Source organism: Delphinapterus leucas, chromosome 3, assembly GCF_059928025.1.
Source record: "Delphinapterus leucas isolate spDelLeu-1000000601 "Yukka" chromosome 3, BTC_Dleu_Yukka2, whole genome shotgun sequence".
Lineage (NCBI taxonomy): Eukaryota > Metazoa > Chordata > Mammalia > Artiodactyla > Monodontidae > Delphinapterus > Delphinapterus leucas.
The window spans coordinates 107,814,091-107,829,085 of NC_143131.1; the positions used below are offsets into that span (position 1 = coordinate 107,814,091).

Genomic DNA, 14,995 nt, shown 5'->3' on the forward strand with positions numbered 1-14,995 from the left:
AAAAGGGAGGGGATATCTGTCTGTGTATGGCTGATTCATTTTGGTGTGCGGTGGAGGCTAACACAACATTATAAAGCAACTGTACTCCAATAAAAATAAATAAATAAATAAATATGGTGTTCATAATAGACTTTTAAAAATAGTTATAATCTGGAGTCCATTGTATAAAATTTGGAAAATGCTTGAATGTATGAAAAAATACAGAAAAAAATCATTTATGAAAAAAGAAATTTTGTTACAATCTCTGATCCACTGTTGTCCAGCTGTTTCCTGCTCTCACCTGGTCAACCCTAGCCTAAAAAAAGTTATTACATTGGCATCTTCTATTCTTACAAAAAACTGGCCTCAGTGCACGGTGTTCTCTCAAATTCCTTAAGATTCCATTTCCCAGGCTCAATCTCAGGCTAGCTTAACAGCTTTTTCCATACCTGAGAACCACCTACACAAGGGGTCTGCAAACTATGAGCCACAGGACAGATCTGGCTCACTGCCAGTTTTTGTGCTGTCCATGAGTTAAGAAGGGTTTTTACAATTTTATGTGGTTGAAAAATCAAAAGAAGAATAATATTTTTGTGACACGTGGAAATTATATGAAATTCAAATTTCAGTGTCCAGAAAGTTTTGCTGAAACACGGCCAAGCTTTTTTATTTGCATATGGTTGCTTTTGCACTACAATGGCAGAGTTGAATAGTGACACGGATCAAAAAGTGTAAAATATTTACTATCTGGCCTTTACAGAAAATGTTTGTCGACTCCTGACCTTAAGAGAATATTTGTCTTTAAATCAATTCACCTGTTTATTTTAATTTATTTTAAAAGAAAACTTTATAGCACTTATAAACAGAAAGCTAAAATTACCCAAACCTGAAGGCAACCTCAAAAATAACATCAACAGCCACAAGGAGATACTTTGTATCCATTAAGATTGCTACCATCAAGAAAACAGAAATAACAATTGTTAGTGAGGATGTGGAGAAATTGGAACCCTTGTGCACTGCTGGTTCCGACCTGTAGTAAAATATAAAATGGTGTAGCCACTATTGAAAACAGTATGAAGGGCAGGTCTTCAAAAAATGTAAAACGGAATTACCATATGATCCCTGGATTCCAGTTGTGGGTATATATCCAAAAGACCTGAAGCAGGGACTTGAATGGATGTTTATCCACTCAGGTTCACCACAGTGTTATTTGTAACCAAAGGTGGAAGTATCTCAAGTGTCCATCAATGGACAAATAGATAAAAGCAAAATATGACATATACACAAAATGGAATATTATTCAGCCTTAAAAAGGAAGAAAATTCTGACACAAGCTACAACATAAATGGACCACGAACACATTATGCTAAGTGAAAGAAGCCAGCCACAAAAGGACAAATACTATATGATTCCACTTATATGTGGTACCTAGAGCTGTCAAATTCACGGAGACAGAAAGTAGAATGGTGCTTGCCAGGAGGTGGGGTGAGGGGAAATGGGGAGATAGCATTTAATGGGTACAGAGTTTCAGTCTTGCAACACAAAAAATGTTCTGTGGATGGATGCTGGCAACAGTTGCACGACAATGTGAATGTACTTAATGCCACTGAATATACACTTAGTAGTTAAAATGGTAAATTTTATATTATATATATTTTACAATAATTTCAGAAGTTTTTTAAACTGCAACAAAACCAGAATAAGGTTAGTTTAAAACAAGCTAGATATTCTTGCACATCTAAGACGTGGTCTTGCTATGTTAAAATGGTTAATGAACAATTCTTAGGGAGGCCATGATGATTAGCAGCAAACCTAGACGCTGCACCTGATGAAATGCAAACGGAGTGAAAAGGGACTTTCTTACTATTTATGATTGAACTTTCGTTAATATCATGTCCTTCTACTCATCCATACTTAAAAATATGGGGATTCCTGTAAGAGTCCCACAATTTGGGAAGCCCTAACCTAAAGTATTGCCCAGTGATAAGTCAAAATACAAGAGCTATCATCCTTACATTCTTGCTAAAAGGTTGTTTTTGATTATAATAGGATATTCTCCAGTGAGTGAAGAGCTTTGCTGGATTAAAGCTCCCTCTTTCACAATGACATGATTTTTAAAAAATCACCTCACAGCCCTGTACTGTGGTATTAAATAATAAAATATATTTGAGCAAAGGACAATTTATAAGATTGGCTCTGCTAGGGTTAAATTTGGGATATCCTAAAAACAGAGAGAGATCACAGCGAACGTTACCATTTTTTTCAGACAGGTATCCATGCTTTATGGAACTAGATAAAAGAAAATCAAGTAAATATTTACCTGTGATATATGTCAAATTTGATAAAGCACTAGTAATATTCAACAACATCAATACTCTAAAACAAAAATTTTTAAAGAACTGGAAAACATTAGGTATTCAGCTATAAGGTATGTCTTTTCTACATCAAAATATTTTTAAAGGATTTTAAGATCCTTTACAAGACCTTAAGTTACGACTCAGTATCAAACGCCCACTCAATCAAATTATTTCTAATAAATCGAGTCTATCCCAATGTTGCTTACGTTGTCCACAATAAGTTCCAATATATCCTTTCTGGCACTGGCAATGGTCATCTGCACAGGTCCCACCATTCATGCACCTAACACTGCACTGCTGAACTGCAAAGAACAACAAAAAACATAAAATTATCAATCACCAGAATTATAGTATCTGTGAGAGTTATAAAACTATACTAAATACCCAATTAATGACAAATGTATTCTATGGAAGTAAATGTTATGACCCAAGAATACCTTTATTTATTTGTAGTAAGTATGCACACGAGCATATCTGTTACAACATATGTTACTTAGTATATATTTAAAATCTATTAACTTTCAATGTTAAAAGAAGGAAATATAAGGTGACTAGAAGAGTAAGTTCTAGGATGCAGGAAGCACTCATGTATCCATTCAGAAAGCGGGGGCTGAGGCCTGGCACTGCCATCACCCAGTGCTTAAGCAACTGCTTCTCTTTCTCTCACATCAAGTGTTTTAACAAGGTCTGCAGGTTCCACTGGAAAATACATCTCAAATCCATCTTCTCCTTTCTGTCGCCATTGATACTGTGTGGTTCAGCTACCCTCATCTCTCACCTGGACTGTTGCAGTAACCTTCTGATAGGTTCCCTAGCTTCTACTCTTACCCTCTTCAAATTCTTTCTCTGCAGAGCAGCTACAGTAATTTTTTAATAATATAAATGGCATTGCTTCATTTTCTTATTGAAACCCTTTCAATGATTCCCTGTTGCATTTGGGATATAATGCAACCCTTCCATGACCAAGGAGGCCGTGTATTATCTCCCTGGATGTGCCTGCTTCTCTAAGACCTTCTCTTCCCAATCTTCCTCTTTGTAATCACATGAACCTTTCACAGTTTCTCAAGTGGAGGAAAGGTCTTTTGATTTGCTACTTCCTCTCCCTGTGAGGGTCCCTCCCTGGCTCTTCTCATGCCTGGCTCATTCTCGTCCTTCAGAACTCAGCTCCAATATCACATCTCATCAGAGTGGTCTTGTCTGGCTCCTGTAACTAGGTTCCCCCTTGGCTCCAGGCTGTTCTCCTTCACAGCAAAGTTTCCTTCCGAGAACTTACCACTATCTATAATGACTCTGTGGTGTTTGTTTACTTGTGTTTTGTCTGTCTCCCTACAGGGATGTAAGCTCCGTGACAGTGGATGCCAAGTCCATTATGACATCAGGGCACTGAGCTCATTGCCATTTGCTGGGGCCAAGGAAACTGTGGAAGAAGTAGACTGTGGTCAACAATGAATCGAGAGTTTCATGCCACAGTTTCAGATGCCTACTATCCATTCAAGTGGAGATGTCCAATAGGAAATGGAACATGTGAATATGAAGCTCAGTGGAGGGATCTACCCTAGAGATAATCATTATGAGTTAGCAACACATTGGTAGTAACTGAAGACATATATGTAAACAAGTTCACCCAGGGAGGACAGAACTCTTGGGAATACCTAGCTGTGACTGTAAGGCTAATAAAGAAGATACAGAAAGGAGACTAAGAAATAATAATCAAGAAAAGGAGTATTGTGAGCCATTAATATTTTACAAGTGAAGGGAAAAGAGAGCATTTCAAGAAGATACTGATTAATGGTGCTAAATGCTTTGTGGAGCTGGAGCATCTTGAGGACTGGAAAGGAGAGAACATTTCCTGATGGAAAGGCAGCCAGTATTACTCAAGGCCAAATGAATTCAGGGATCCCCTATTAAATTACATACCATAAACTGAGGGTCAGCCAGTGATTGTTCAGCTGCCCGGGTAGAGGAATTAAGAAACTGAACTGTAAAAAATTTCTCCAGGTTTGGGTTTTTTGCTGAGGGTGTAGTTGAGAAAACTAAGAGAACAGGATAATGAAGATATGGGGAATGGTATCGTCCAGGCAGTCAGACAAGGGAGGTTCAGGAAAGTAGTGGAAGAAGTTTGCTAATCAGGGTGGTCAAGAAAGTCTCGATGAATTCTAAATAACAGGTTTTCAAAGGTCGGGAAAATGACAGATTATTTTCACAGAAAACGAAACCAGAGCATTAATCAGAAGTTTCATCATCAGATAATGACATTTGTTATATGAATCTTGAATCTTATATTCCTCAGTCAGATAAATTATCTATTACCTTTTCTCAGGGAAAATTTGTAGAGAGAAGTGTTAAAAATATAACAACTTCACACTAGTTTGAGGCAGACAAAGATTTATTTAATTATTGAGCAATTAAATAAATAATATCTGCTTCCATCTTGCTATAAAATATCACCTTAAACACTGGCCTAAAAGATTAGTCTTGGACCTAAAGACCCATCAATTTCTACTTAGGTCATGAAAAACACAATCTTAGCCCACTGTCATTGTGATCTTACAGAGCTGTTGGGAGTCAGTATGTGTACAGCAAAATAGCTAATATATGTAAAACATCTGGTCAGTACACAATAAATAGTTGTTGTCATCTCAATCCTCTTATCCTTCCCCTTTAGTTAACCCACAAAACAGGATATGAGCCACAGGAGTTAGGCAAAGGCAATAAACAGAGCTGAGGGTTTGAGACTACAGGCTTGGGCATCAGAATCCCCGGCTTCAAATCCATATTACTTTGGGCGAATTAAACTTATGTGCCTCATCCTCCTTCTCTGTCAATGGGGTAATAATAGTATCCCATAATATTCATGTGAGAATTAAATAAAATGATATAGTTAAACACTTAAAACAGTACCTGCAACATGGTAAAAAACCCAGTTAAGTTATAGCTATTACTCGCAAAGAATTACTTCTCCACTAAATCCAGGCTCTTTTACTGAATAGACACATAGCATCTGGACCAGTATGAAATCATTTTTCTTAATGAAAATCACTCCCTCATTACCCCTTAGTTGTTGGTGGCAACAACTAAGCCACCAAAGATTTTTACTCCAAAGATTAGTACTGACCCAGTTAGGAAAATTATCATGGGTCTATATCCTCATTGAAAAAGACATTTAGTATTTACTCAAAAGCTTACAGATAATGCAGTAAATAAGGTCACATATTAAAAACATACTTGATTTTGATCCACAGGTTGGTGATATTTGGCCACTGGAACAAGTACACATGTTAGGACGGGAACAAAATCCATCTCCACAACTATTTCTACAAATTGCTGTAGAAAGCACAACAGGGAAACGAACGATTAGGTAATAAACCATAGTTTACAAAATAAGAAAACTACAGTTAAAAACAATAAACCTGAAAAACTAAGATATAAAATATGTGATATATTATATACAATGGAATATTACTCAGCCATAAAAAGAAACGAAATTGAGTTATTTGTAATGAGGTGGATGGACCTAGAGTCTGTCATACAGAATGAGGTAGTCAGAAAGAGACAAACAAATACCATATGCTAACATATATACATATGGAATCTAAAAAAAAAAATGTTCTAACGAACCTAGAGGCAGGACAGGAATAAAGATGCAGACATAGAGAATGAACTTGAGGACACGAGGAGGGGGAAGGGTAAGCTGGGACGAAGTGAGAGAGTGGCATGGACATATATACGCTACCAAATGTAAAATAGATAGCTAGTGGGAAGCAGCCACATAGCACAGGGAGATCAGCTCGGTGCTCTGTGACCACCTAGAGAGGTGGGATAGGGAGGGTGGGACGGAGATGCAAGAGGGAGGGGATATGGGGATATATGTATACGTATAGCTGATTCACTTTGTTATACAGCAGAAACTAACACAACATTGTAAAGCTATGATACTCTAATAAAGATGTTAAAAAATGTTTTTAAATATGTGATATACAATGCCTAATTTCAGATATACAACAAAATTACCCATTGTAGACAAGTGAATAAGTCTCTTAAGTATCCTTATGATAATGTTCACACAAATGAAGCTACTTCAAGTTCCATAATCCTAATCATTCAGCTCTTATCAACACAGGTCATCTTTTCATTCAAGGGAAAGAGTTTATAATCAGAATTCACCGTGAGAAGACAGTCTTGGTCCTAGGAAGCTGAGAGGGTGGAGGAAACCTAGAGGTCCTGCATACCTTCAGAAAGCACAGCCAACTCTGTAAAGGACCTTCACAGGAGACAGAGAATGTGAAATTGGCTGAGCTGGAGGCTCCACGCTCTAACGACTTGGCCAAGCCCCAGGGGTTCCATGCACATTCCTTCCCGGCTGGTATCTGACCTGCCCCATCATCAATCTTTGTTCCCCTTAATAATTCTCTCTCTCCTTCCTCCAGCCTTTCTTCTCCCATTTTACCTCCACAATCTAACCTATTCCCGCTGCTCAGAAAAGCTGCTGCGACATTTTGATGGAGGGAAAGTCAAAGCCTCCTGCAGCTATGAACTCCAAGGTATGAGGGTCATCAGAGCAAAGAATGTTAGGCTCACTGACACAGCACATACCACAGATCCTCAAAATCGGTAGTCCAGTGCCTTCAAATGGGAAGTCTCTCCCATATTTAGAGTCAGTTCATTTAGGAGCGGAGAGATTTATCTCTATACCCACAAGTGAATTCTCTCTGTGCACACAGGCAAGTGCTTTAATGCTCCATGAGTGGATGCATGAAGACAGGAAGAGGAGAGTCTGGGAACGCCCTGAAACTAGCTGTAAATATGTATGTAAATGTGTGTATGTATCTTTCACTAGGGAGGGGGTCTCACAACTTTCAAAGAGATCTGAGCCCCTCAATACGTAATGTAAAGGGTGTGTTCTATAGAAATGAACTAACTCAATAAATGTTTTTCTTCTCCGGATTGCCTTTTGACACCCACATAATATGGCCAGCATCTCTATTACCACTCCCTATAAACGAAAATGTCATAAATTATAGTGTGAAGATAAAAAACAATTTTAGGCAAGAACATGGCTTCTGCCATGGAGTTGACTATTAATTCTTAAAATGTGCTAGATTTTCTGATCACCAATAACTTTCCAATGAAAAATGTTTACTAAAACATTGTTTTATCTCAAAGCCCCCTTACCCTCAGTAAGTAGACATTTAGGCCCCTTCCCAGGTCCTAAACCCAAAGAAGGTCTGATGGGCTGGAGACTACTCATCCTCAGACAGAGCCCTGTCATGGCCACAGGTGTACCCTGTATATCCGTGAACCCATGAGAAGCAAGAATGCTTAGGCTCTTTCTCTTCACACTCATCTCAAACTATAGTACATCTCATCTAAATACCTGTCCCTCCCACAATTACAAAAACGATGAGGCCCAGAAATACCAGAGGGGAAAGGAGAGAGGACCTGGGTGTTGGGATTTCAGTGATGCTGGGAGAAGATGCATGGCACAGTGGAGAGTAAGTGAACGGTATGCAAGAGGTCTGAGGTTGAGTTCCCGCTCTGCCATTGACCCACTGCAAGCTCGGAAAAAAACCCACAGCTTCTCTGGGTTTAGTTTTCTCATTGGTAAAATAAAACAAAAGGATTATACTGGAATGTTCTGATGTCTCTTCGGGTCTCAAATGCTATGATTCTGGGCCAACCCCTTCCCACTGTTATTCACTGATCAAAATGCTCTTCATAGTATAATTTCACAACAAAAAAATTAATAAGCAAACTTTTCCATTGCTTCATGTTCTAACAAGATTTTAAAAAAACAAATGGAGAGTGAGAAAGTCAATTTCATCCTTTTGGAAACAAATATTTGGAAGTTTGGAAGTACTTCAGTGATTTTTGCAGGCCACAATTAAGAACAATAACAAGACGCAGACTCAAATCAAAATGCATTAAGTTTCCAGTAGTTTGAGAAGTATATTTTTGTTTTAATATCTTCTCATGAAGCCTGGTCAAGGCCAACCAGATTAAAATTCTAGGAGTTGATCATTTTAATATCTTTCTGTAAAGAAAAAACGTTGATGTATAAATGTATAAGGAAATTAATCTTTGGTCCTCCTTTTCTATTTGTATTTCACTTATTCTCTTTTTGTAAGTTTCCTCAGAGCTTTTTTTTTGCTAAATGATGGAAATTCAATAAATATAATAAATAATTTGTTATCATAAGAAAGTCATGGAATGAAAATTCTTTTTTTATTGAAGTCTAGTTGATTTACAATATTAGTTTCAGGTGTATAGCACAGTGATTCAGTGTTTTTGCAGATTATACTCCATTATGTTATTACAATATAATGGTTAAAATTCCCTGTGCTATACAATATATCCTTGTTGCTTATCTATTTTACACATAGTAGTTTGTATCTGTTAATCCCATACCCCTAATTTGTCCCTTCCCCACTTCTCCCCTTTGTAACCACTAGTTTTCTGTATCTATGAGTCTGTTTCTGTTTTGCACATACATTCATTTATATTATTTTTTAGATTCCACATATAAGTGATATCATACATTTTTTTCTTTCTCTGTCTGACTTATTTCACTAAGCATGATTTTCTCTAGGTCCATCCACATTGCTGCAAATGGCAGAATTTCATGGAATGAAAATTCTTAATTTTGACTTTATGATGGTTTCAATTTAGTTATTACCTCCATATACTACAGTTTTAAATGTCAGACTAATTGAACTAGTGAATTTAATGCAAAATATTAAGGTAAAATGTAGATGAGACCCATGCAAGAGAATATAAACGCATTACAGTCTCCCTCTCTTTTGTGCACTATTTTATAGTCTTGGGTATTTGAATTACCTTTTAAATGTGCTAATAAATATTTTTGTAGCTACCTCTTGACACAAGTACTGTAAATGTTTCTTGGAGATATAAAGATCATTTCAAAGTTTATGCTTTGTATAGATTTATGATACATGTACATTCCAGTGTATTTCATAAGCACCCAAATACTTGGAGTATCAGAAATGAGGGCTACAATATTCACTGTTACTTTGAGATTTCCAAAGCTGATTTTCTAAACATTTAAAGAGCACACTGTTACTCAAAGAGCAAAAATATATTTAAAGCTGACACTCAGAGGGCCATATATATACGTATACATTTTTTTTCCTACTGCAAATATTCTGGAAGGTTCTGTTCTCTGGAATTCCCATTCCACACTGATCCAATAAAATCTGACTTTACAGATTTTCAACACGTACCATAAACAAATCCCTTCTCCTCGGCTACTCTCCAACTCAATAATGGCAGTCACATTCATTACATTTAGTGAGTCAGACTTTCCGCAGTGCCTAAGTCACTCCCAGCTAGTATGGCAGGTGTGTGGTGAGTGACTTAGCTGTTTCAGAATTCTAGGAACCATGTAAGTTTAAAGCAGGCACAGTAACACCCTACTGGTCTGAAAAAGTAAATGCACCCTCTACACATGCCTCATGTATATGACTTATGTGCTGGAGGGAAAAATATCCAATACCCTTCCATTCTTTTTAATAAAAGTAAAGGCTTATAATCAAAAGGTGTATTTAAAATATTTATGAATCACCCTAAAGAACACAGTTGTTGCTTCCTGTTTTTGCCTCATTACTGGATACTGTGGGATTTTTAGGGTAGAAATAATAAGAAGCTAGTATTCACAACACTTGAGATACCATGCCTTTTTAAAAACTGCACAGAAATAACATCAAGTGTCTATCTCAAACCCACAAAACCAATAAATATAGAGTCAGAGATGCCACTACATCCTTATTATCCCTTGGCTAGTGTGGCTTGCCCTTTTTCTCTCTTCATGTGGCATAATTATCTTTTCCCTGGAGAATATTGAGGTCAATCTAAATTCAAGACTGTCTCTAAATAAATGTGCTATGACACCTGGCTGTCCTCCCAACAAGGCAAATGTGGCTGTGCTATATAAATACACAAGAAAAGGCCAGCCACACTTCAACTCACAAATTCACAGGCATGTGAAGTAAGACATCCCATAGTCCACCACTGTGAGGCTGATAATGATAACTAATGACTTCTCCAATTAAAACTTGGAGAGCTGGGTATGCACTTTGGAAACTGAATAAAATAATCAAAAGGTCAGATATGCAAAACTTTTGAAGTTCTAAGACTCACACTTTGGAAATCTACTGTACACTATGAGATCTGGGATCTGGAAATCCTAAATTTCCTAAATGTCTTCCAAAAATTAAAAAAAAAAAAGTCAAGCCATTTGGAAGAGTTCTCTCTTTTAAAATTTTCGTTAACCTGGATCAGCTCTAAATCTCTGAGAGTGCTCCTTTCATATCTATGTTAGGTGACTGTTGAGATGAAACCAGAGATAATAAAGCGGTTTTGTACGGAGGCCTAAGAAAGCTTGATCTTCAGAAGGCCTAAACCTCCTGCAGAGTCAAAAGGCAGATAATTTACATAATCACATTGTGGTCTTATCTGCTCTCCTTCAGGAAAAAGTGGTGTGGGTTATCTGGGGAATTGCTGTACTCCCCCTTCAGTTTGTATTAATAGACATAGAAAGATAAAACTTCCAAGTATCTTTGAAACCTTTATTATTATTGCCCTTCAACAGAGTCTACAAGTGAAGTCTAAACCGAGGCAAACTGGCTGCTTCTTCCCCACCATTCAAATGGGGCCGCGCGTCCTAATTATTACTGCTATGTGGCCACCGGATTCTAAACGCAAATGTGTGTCCAAACGACTGAATGCAAGAGGTCGACCCTGAGATGGGGCCGAGCGTGCTGCCCCAAACTGCGATCCCAGCCTAGCACTCACGGACAATGCATTGGTTTCCTCCAGGGAGCGTCTTCCATCCCGGGCAGCAGTAGGAGTGGAACCTGGATCCGCATACGTTGGGCCTGCGATAGACAAGTGAAGTAACGCACACTTAGAGAGGGGTGCGGTAATACATTAGCAGTTTTCGTAACATTTATGGGACAACCAACAGACCAAAACTACACGTCAAATTCTTGGGGCTTGGGGCTCAGACGTGGAAGTGAACGAGCTAGACACTGGAATGAGGAGGGTCAGAAATGTCTAAACATTGCCTTTCATCCGCCCTCCGTTGCTACCTTTTTAAGGAGCGAAAAGAAACAGGGAAACATATAATTTGCTACTATACTAGCCTCCGGATGCAGAGAACAAAGGGAACACTCCGTTTCAAAAATCCTTGTCCTCGTCCCCAAATCCATCCCTCCTTGATCAACTGTTACTTTGGCCCCGACATGTCAAGGATGGCGAGTCGGAAGGTGGAGCGCTCGGCTTGATGATTAGAGTGAGCTGTAAGCCCCGCACACGTCCTCAAACAAAAGGCTCGGGAGTTGCGCCCCCGACGGTGGGGAGCAGGCAGGCTTGACCAGCCCCGGCGCGGGGCGGCCTCAAGCGCGCCTTCCGCCAGGAACTTGTTCCCGCACGGCGGGCTCTGCAGGCGCTCAGCGATCCGCACCCGGGGGCCTCCGACGCACCCGCTGCCCAACCCCCCGAGGGAGGTTTTTTGTGTGTTTTTTTTTTGCCGGCCGAACTGCTGAGGAAAAGGGGGAGGCGCTTCTGGGAGTCTTCGGGGTCTACTGGTGGAAGGGGCCTCGGCTCTAGCCGCCAGAACTGGGTTTTGGGAGGGGGTGGGATGGAAAGCTGCCAAGCCGAGGTTTCCCCCCGTGCCGCCTGCCCACCTACCCTCGGAGCACGTCCTGCTGTCCTCGCCTGCGGACACGGCTGGCCGCCGCGACGCCCTCCTCCCGGTACTCGGGCACTGCGAACCCGCCTTCAGAGCCCGCCGCTGCGGGCCTGACCTGTTGCGGCGGCGACTGGGGCCGGGGCGGCTTGGGCGGCGGGGGCTGGGGCTGGCCGGCCGTGCCCTGCGCCCAGAGCGCCACGCAGCCCAGCCACACGAAGTAGGGCTGGAGACACAGCCGCCGTCGTCTCCCCATCGCGCGCGCTGAGAGCGCGCGGACCCTGGTCCGCGGAGACGGAGCGCTCGAAGACAAAATCTACGCGGCCCGAAAAAAGTCAGGTCTAACAAGCCCTTCGTCGGCTCCGGAGACTCCCTTGAGCTCGGGCTCCCTGCTCTAGTGGGAGCCCAGGACCGAGCGCTGGCCCGCTGACTGCCGGCGAGGCGCGAGCTCTAGAGCAGCGGGCGGCGAGGCGCGGCGGCGGAGTGGCCGGCAGCCCCGCGCGGTCCACGTTGCATCCCCCGGGCCGCTGCCCCGAGCGACTCCAGGACCGCCAGCAGGCGGGGGCGGGAAATTACAAAAGTAACCCGAGCAGCCGCGGCGTAAAGTTACAAAGAAAGCGGACCTCAAAAGAAAAAAAGGGCCTGCACGCAGCGACTCGGCGGATTCCCGTGCGCTCCGGGTACAGATCTTGGAAAGCTGCAAAAGTCACCAGAAAGAAGCCAGAAAGCAAACAAAAGTCGCCCCCCAAAGAAAAGGAGGGTCTTCTCCCGGCTCGCCCGGAGTTCCACTGGGCAGCGACGCGCCGGCGGCGGCCGAAGAGCAGGACGGAGGTGCGCGGGACCGGGGCGAGACGCCGGTGAGAGGGAGGCCGGGAGACTGGACGCCGGGGAAGATGCGGCGGGAGAGGGCGCGGCGCGGGGGTTTTGAGGCCCGGCGGGGCGCTGGGCGGGCCGGCGGGCGGCGGCTGTCAGTGGGGGCTGGAGCCCAGCCGTCCACACGTGGGGCGCAGCCCTGACCGAGGGGCCGGCTCAGAGTGGGCGGAGACAGAGTAAGGGGGCGATGGGGTGGGGAGGAACGAGGGGAGCCAGGGGCTGGGGGAGGGGAAGAGGAAGGAAAGGGGTAGGGTGAAGGGAGGGGAAAGGACTCAGATTGGGGAGAAGGGGGGCGATCCGGAGAGGAAGGCCAGGGGTGGAAAAGGGGCTTGGAAAGAGGGATTGGCGAGCTTGGGTACGAGAGGAAATGAGCGGGGGATGGGGGCGAGGTTAGGGCGAGGAGAGAAGTGGGAAAGGGGAGGGAGGGCGGGGGGGGGCTGGAGGAGGGGGCGAGGCGCTAGTCGACTTTGCTTCCCGTCCCCCTCAATTGGCCGCTAGCTCTGTTTTGACTGCCTGTACAAAGCGAGCAGACGACGGGGGAGGGGGCAGTTAGGGAGCAGATTTGGGAAAGGCGACTGCAGCCCCTTCCCCTCCCCCTCCGCCCTCGCTGGGCCACGGACCAGGGACGAGGGTCTCTAAACGTGCCTGGCTTGGCTAGACCCGCAGCTGAACTTCCCCACCCGGCAGAGGCCACAAGGTTGAGGATGAGAACGGGTCCTCCTGCAGGGACCCAGACCCAGACCCGGGGATGCGGGATTCTCAGTCAAGCAGGACTAGAGACTCCCGCGGGAGTTGGCTGCAACCTCCATCCGAGGAGGCCGGGCCATCCCCATCGCCCTCCTACCACCACCTCCCCATCGGGAGCGGCGTCAGTCTGCGGAACCCGCAGAGGGGCTGGGCGTTTCCGGATTGAAATGCGCCCTCCACCTCCAAGACCGAGCTCACGTAGCCGCGGGGAGCCTTGGCAGCTTGCAGGCGCCGCGGTCCTGGGGAGTCCGTACAGGGGGTGTGCTTCGGGGTGAGCCCTGCCAGGACTCTGCATGAGTTCGCAGCCAGAGAAGAGTTAGATCCCCAGAAGTGTGTTTGGCGGGGGGGGGGGGGGGGGGGGGGGGGGGACACGCATGGTGGGTAAATGGATCTTGGGGCATATCCCTGGTTCCTGTCTTAGACTTCTGATTAATGGTTAAACGTTAGCAATTGGTGCATCCACTGGCTGGCCACATGCCCTGTGGATCCGAGAGTAGCCTCTGTGCTCACCCGACTTTGGGGTCTTCCTTTGTGGCCCTGACTTCATGAGATTTCTGTGAAGCCCCAATTGTCTCTCAGCATTTCATAATTAAAAATCTAACACCCCTGAAATATGGGACTGGACATCCAATCATGGTTTAGGATATAGTACGAGACACCAATGTCTGGATTATTCAGGCCTAGAGAAACTTACTTTAAAGATTTATATACCTAAAGATTTTTTCCTGGCCCAATTTGCCCAGATGTGCTATTTGGCAGCCAAAATTCTCTGAGAATTGGCATAGCTCCCTCCTTTTTTCCCCAATGTAGTTAGGCAAAGACTTTTAAGGTAGTATTCCTTTTTAACAGTATTCTCATAAGGAAAAGTAGGAGCAACATAATTTCATGTGGGACACCAATCTGTTCAAATTCAAAGAAACTAAAGACAGCAAGAGAGGTATTTGTCATGCCCTGTCCTTCAAACAAAATCATTTTAATTAAAAGAGCTAAATAAAGTATCCCCTGGGTTAAAGCAGTGCTTTAATCATACTTTTTAAACATTTAGCCCCATTAAATGGGTTTTTATTTAATACTTAAATAGTTTTGTGGTTCATTTCTGTCTATCGTATCAAATCCAAATGCTCTAAAATTACATAGGCATTTATCCTTAGACTCACCAATTCCACATTTAGAAATGTATTTAAAAGATAAAACAAGCAAAAAATGAAATGATGAATGCCGTATTCTGTTCATTGCAGCACTGTTTATAATGGCAAAAGATTAGAAATACAAAGTTCCCATCCACAAGAAACTGGTTAAATATGGTTTAATCCATTCGGTAGAATACTATACAGCT

General features: G+C 42.8%; 1 protein-coding gene across 1 annotated transcript in view; it reads right to left on the bottom strand.

Moving 5' to 3' along the window:
* The window catches only part of FBN2 (fibrillin 2), a 231,632-nt gene extending 219,337 nt beyond the window's left edge, over positions 1 to 12,295 (bottom strand). The window contains exons 1-4 of the mRNA XM_022588708.3: positions 12,042 to 12,295; positions 11,145 to 11,227; positions 5,562 to 5,660; positions 2,543 to 2,638 (exon numbers count right to left, since the gene is read on the bottom strand). Of these exons, the coding sequence (XP_022444416.1) occupies positions 2,543 to 2,638; positions 5,562 to 5,660; positions 11,145 to 11,227; positions 12,042 to 12,295 (532 nt within the window). The remainder of the gene's footprint in view (positions 1 to 2,542; positions 2,639 to 5,561; positions 5,661 to 11,144; positions 11,228 to 12,041) is intronic.
* Between the last annotated feature and the right edge of the window lie 2,700 nt (positions 12,296 to 14,995).